Source organism: Myotis brandtii, unplaced genomic scaffold (genome assembly GCF_000412655.1).
Source record: "Myotis brandtii unplaced genomic scaffold, ASM41265v1 scaffold40, whole genome shotgun sequence".
Classification (NCBI taxonomy): Eukaryota; Metazoa; Chordata; class Mammalia; order Chiroptera; family Vespertilionidae; genus Myotis; species Myotis brandtii.
Genome location: NW_005365372.1, coordinates 2,730,276 through 2,736,185, shown reverse-complemented (window position 1 = coordinate 2,736,185; position 5,910 = coordinate 2,730,276). Strand labels below are relative to the sequence as shown.

At 38.9% G+C, this 5,910-nt stretch overlaps 1 protein-coding gene across 1 annotated transcript; it reads right to left on the bottom strand.

Moving 5' to 3' along the window:
• Positions 1–4,911: 4,911 nt before the first annotated feature.
• Positions 4,912–5,628, bottom strand: LOC102253014 (protein FRG2). The gene has a single exon (XM_005873243.1). The coding sequence runs from the start codon at positions 5,626–5,628 to the stop codon at positions 4,912–4,914; it is 717 nt and encodes a 238-aa protein (XP_005873305.1).
• Between the last annotated feature and the right edge of the window lie 282 nt (positions 5,629–5,910).

Genomic DNA, 5,910 nt, shown 5'->3' with positions numbered 1-5,910 from the left:
TTTGATAAACTATGTACAGGGGGTGAATTTTGAGGCCAATTTTCAAGGAAATAATAAACACACTGAAAGAAATGTTGATAGAGAATTGGTAGTAGTAAGAAAAGTAACTTATTTAAAGACACAGAAAAAGAAACATATTTTGAAGTAGAGTCTTGAATATGGAGTCAAAACCTGGGTAAGTCAGTGTCCCTCTCTAAGTGTCTATTCTCCATCTGGAGTTCTACCAAACTGTGAATCATCAATAAACATTTCTACAAGGACCATGTAGCTAAATGAGTGAAGGACAGGTAGGGACCTATGTAACTAAAGCATCTATGCCGTGTTTACACAGTCAGAAATAACTGAGCAACAGTTCTTTGTGATCCAGTGGCTATGAAGATTCAATATTCTACTTTTTCTAGAAAAACCAACAATTCCATTTTTATGTGAAATCTTTCAATTTTTAATTCGTGACAAAGGATTTACACTAAAACAGCATGAAGGCCATATAAAATATTTCTGCAGACCATATTCTGCCTGTCAGATACTAGTTTGCAGTCTCTGAATTAGTAGACCCCAAGGTTCATTCCAGCCATTTTTGTTTATGGATTTTTTACATTAAAGTTTAGATTCAATAAAATGGAAGGAAATACCATAGTTTTGGGCATTGTCACATGGTAAAATGGCTAAAAAGTATGTATGTTTGAATTGGACAGCCTGGTTTTGCCTAAGAAGTGTATTATCTTGAGCAAATTACATAACCTTTCTGTACTTCAGTTTCACCTCTATAAAATAGTAATAAAAACAGTAATTATATTATAGTGTTGTGAAGATTGAGATGTTACATGTAAACCACTTAAAAGAGTACCTGGCTCATAATAAGTATTTAGTATTTAGCTATTATTAACATGAAAAAAGCATTTGTGATCAACTATTTTGCCAACTGAATGTAGGATGAATGAAAGACAGGGAGATGAGCTAGGAGGCTTACTAGTGTGAACGATGGCTATAAAATTGGAAGTAAAATACCAGATATGAGAGACATTATAAAAAGGGAATAGACTGTCAAACCTCAGAGGGAAGGCAGGGGAGGGTGTGAGTTTGGGGGGGAGATCAATCAAGGAACTCATATATGCATAACCCATAGACATAGACAATAGGGTGGTGAAGGCCTGAAGGGGAGAAGAGGAGAGAGCAATGGGGGAAAAGGGGGTCATATGTAATACTTTCAACAATAAAGATAAATAAATAAATAAATAAAGGCAGACATGTGTCAGGTACCCTAAAGTACTTTGCATGTATTAACTCTGTTACTTCCAAAACAACTCTATGAACTTAAATTATGATTATTATATCCATTTTACAGATGAAAACTATGAGGGTGCATGAAGGTAACTTTCTGAAGGTAACAAAAATAAATGGTACAGTTGAGTTTTGAACCTTACAAAAAAAGGGGGGAGAAATGTTAAGATTTGATGATTGAATGTATGGATGTTACATAGTTTTAAATTCTAAGCAGTTTCACTTTTCATAGTTGATGTGTTTCTTGTTATTTGGGGGGAATTTATTTACCTTGAAATTGGTGTCTTTGTGTCTGACATGCCTTTTGTTAATGAAAAAGTGCTTCTGAAATTTAATCTGTCTTTTTTAAAAGGCCACTTTGAATGCAAAACTAAAATAAAACAAAAACAGGACCAGGATTAGGTTTAATTATCATGTTTTCATTATAAATGAGGCTCCGATTGTCATTAAATTTCAGGCTAATTTTAACAAATGAAGATTGTTTTATTTAGACTATTACACTTATATATGCATGATAAAACTGTTGAATTTCATGACTGATGTAATAGATCTCATATTACCTGCCAGATGTTACTATGTCTTTTCAATATTTAATAGGACTATACTACCCACAACCCTGCTCAATTTTCTTGTTGATTTGATCTTCTTGCCCTTGGACTCTTTCTCCATTGGGAACAGATCCTTATTTTGTTTACTCAGAGACATGTCCCTGACCTTCTCTTCTTTGACCATCACTCTGTGGATCAGTTCTAATTTCTCTCTTTTAATGTTCTTTTCGTCATCAGCTTTGTTTATGCACCTAGTCCCATGACCACTGTACACATGTCAACTTGAACCTATAATTTACGGAATACAACTTTTATTTAAACTCATGTTGACTATTAACACAAAAACTATGATACAAGAATAACTAAGTGTAAAGATATAATTTTAAGAAAGGTAACATCAAGGCAAGGATTGAGGGAGAGAGTAAAAGGGCTAATCTTAGGAAGAAAGAAAGAGATACTAAAGACAGGCACACAGAGATTGAAACTCATGAAGGATGACTAGAAGTAGAGGGAGAGACAATAGTAATTTTTTCTTTTCTTACATAACTTGCATTATAATTTGTGATGATGTTAAACTGAATGCTCTCTGAAAATATGGACCCTGTCTTGGACATCTTTGTGTCTTAGATTTCCTAGCAATTTATAGTGCAAAAATAGTGCTTAGTAAATGTTTGGCAAATAAATGAAAACCTTGGCCCTGGCCAGGTAACTCTGATAGAGTATCGTCCCGATATGTCAAGGTTGCAGGGTAGTTAGATATACCCTGTCAGGGTACATATACTAATCAACCAATGGATGCATACATAAGTGGAATAACAAATCTCTCTCTCTCTCTCTCTCTCTCTCTCTCTCTCTCTTTCTCTCTCTCTCAATACATTTTAAAAAGTGTATTTTAAATAAATGAAAAACTCAAAGTTTCTGCTCTTATACTTCTCTTGGTGGCAAAACTTACCCATTGGAAGGAGTTTTAGCACAACTCTATTTTAGTTGATCATAAAATAAAGTACTATTTATTAAGTAATTATTAAGTAACAACTGTGGAGTAAGAACTTCACAATTATTATCTCATTTAATTACTTCTTTTTCCTTTTTATTTAACTTATTGGGAAGACACTGGTTAACAAAATTATACAGGTTTCAGGTACACAATTCTAAAACACATCATTTGTACACTGTATTGTATGTTCACAACCCCTACCATATGATTTCACTCATATTTGGAATCTATTGAACAAAATGAACAAGCAAAATAGAGACAGACTCATTTAATTCTTTTTTGAAATTATATTTAAAATTTTTGTACACCCCAGGGACCAGAAATCACATAACCTTCGGTTGATCCGAAGGACTTGTATGCATGCATATAAGCATATCCAATGGACATAAGACACTGGGGGGTAGGGGAGGCCAGGGGTTTGTCAAGGGCCGGGAAAAAAGGACACATATGTAATACCCTTTGTAATACTTTAAGCAATAAAAAAAAAAGAAATCACATAACCTAATATGTGATCATCCCAATAAATCCCACACCCTCCAGCATCATGCCTAGTTATTAGAATTATACCCTATGTTGTACTTTTCATCCCCATAACCATTCTATAGCAACCAATTTGTACTTCTTAATGCCGTCACCTTTTTCACCCATCCTCACCCCTCTCCTATCTGGCAACCAACAAAAAGTTTTCTGTATCTATGAATCTGTTTCTTCTCTGCTTGTTCGTTTTGTTTGTAGATTCAATTGTTGATAGCTATGTATCTATTACCATTTATTGTTGATATTATGGATTTTTTTCTTCTTCTTAAATAAGACCCTTTAACATTTCATATAATATTGGTTTGGTTGTGGTAAACTCCTTTAGCTTTTTCTTGTCTGTGAAACTATCTGTCTTTCAATTCTAAATTATAGCTTTGCAGGGTAGTGTATTTTGGTTGTAGGTCCTTACTTTTTATCACTTTGACTATTTCTTACCACTCCCTTCTGGCCTACAAAGTTTCTGTTGATAAATCAGCTGTCTTATGGGAACTCCCTTGTAGGTAACTAACTGCTTTTGTCTTGCTGCTTTTAAGATTCTCTCTTTACCTTTAAGCTTTTGTATTTTAATTATAATGTGTCTTGGTGTTGGACCCTTTGAGTTCATCTTGTTTGGGATTCTCTGCACTTCTTGGTCTTGTATGTCTGCCCCCTTCATAAGTTAGGAATGTTTTCTGTCATTATTTTTCAGATAAAATTTCAATTTCTTGCTCTTTCTCTTCTCCTCCCAGCACCCCCATGATGTGAATGTTGGTACACTTGAAGTTATCCCAGAGGCTCCTAACACTATCCTAATTTATTTTTTATTTTTTTAGTTTTGCTCTTTTGATTGGGTGTTTTTTACTTTTTTTAAAGCAAGTAATAGTGTTTAATATTAGATTTAGTTCCCTCTGATAAAATAGAATACAATGATATCTATAACATAGGAGGAAATTTACAATGAGACATATCAACTCAGGCAGCTGAAGGATAAATACATGTGACCAATAGCATTTATATGCAGTAACTCATGGGGAAACAAAAGGGACATGGTGATCTCACCAGGATTCCATCAAACAGAAAAGTAGAAACATTTTTCCTACAGAATATAAAGGCTCCTCAAGGCTTGAGATATCAGTCTTCCAGCGGAGGAGGTGACAGAGGGAGGAGTTACAGCCTTTTCAGAATGCAATCATGAGCATTAAACCCATAGATTTGTTCTCATTTCCAAATAATGCTTGGCTCTCCTAGAAGAGCCAACATATATGAAGTGTCTAAGATGAAATTTACACTTTGGAAATATAGTGCTCCGGGAAACCCAGAATTCACCACCTGAGTTTTGGTTTTCAAAGTCCTTTATGAAGACAATTCTGACCACTTAGTCACATAGTGTCTCTCAAAGAGGCTCTGCTGGTCCTCTGGGAGAATCCAGAAGGAGCAGAGCTCTGCTGTGGCTCCTAGGTCTGCATATGCTGAATGGGGCCCAGTGCCCTCAGCTGAGCCCTAACCATCCACTGGCAGCTCCAGCCATCTCCTGCCCAGGGAAGAGGCACAGGCTCCCAGGGCACCCTCCTAGGAAGGGCTCTGGGCTTCTCCTCCATCTCCCTCTGGACCCGAAGGCCCTGGTAGTGGGGCTGGGATGAGCCACTCCTCAGCAGGGAAGACACAGGCAGCCTGTGTGGCCATGGCATAGATGGTCTGCACCTGGGCATGCAAATGCCCCCACAGCTGGGCAAGCAGGGCATAGTGCTCCCAGCTCAGCGGGGCAGGAGCCTGCTGGTGCTGCATCTGGACGATGTTGTGATAAGTGGTCTCAGACATGGTGCACAGGGAAGTCACCAGGCTTTTCCACAGCACAGGTGGCTGGACTCCCAAGGGCCTGGATCTGGGCTGCTTCCTGTGCCCAGGGCGCTTCCTCTGGGCTCTGCTGGGGCAGGCGTGCCCAGTCTCTTGGCTGCAGCTGCTGTGGCCAACATCAGGGCTCTTTCCTCTCTTCTCCAAAACCACACTGAACTCCTTTCCCAGAGAGGGCTCTGCTCTATCACAGGGGCTGTCACTGGAGCCTCTTTTCCTCTTCCTGGAGCTCTCCTGACTCAAGCAGCTTTCTGCTTCTCTTCTTTGGGTGCTGGTCTCTGTTAAATGGAAAGAAGTCTTGACTTTTTCTTCTAGTGGTTTCTCCTCCAGATCTGAGCTTCTTTCTTCTAAGGAATTGTTTTGGAGGGGAGACTGGTCAGTGGGGCTTTGCATGGAGGGAATGAGGAGATCCTGGTTTTCTGTTCCTGAATCCATCTCGCAGCCCAAATGAGAGACCCTTCCTCCTGGCATCTGTCCAGAATCAGAAGTTGTGTTTTTTACTTGTTTATATTCCAAACTAGAGGCCCGGTGCACAAAAATTTTTGGGGGGTCGGGGTCCCTCAGCCCCGCCTGTGCCCTCTCACAGTCTGGGACCCCTCGGGGGATGTCCACCTGCTGGCTTAGGTCTGCTCCCAGGGGGATCAGGCTTAAGCTGGCAGTCAGACATCCCTCTGGAAGCCCGTGAGCCCTTGGGGGATGTCCACTTGCCAGCAGGGA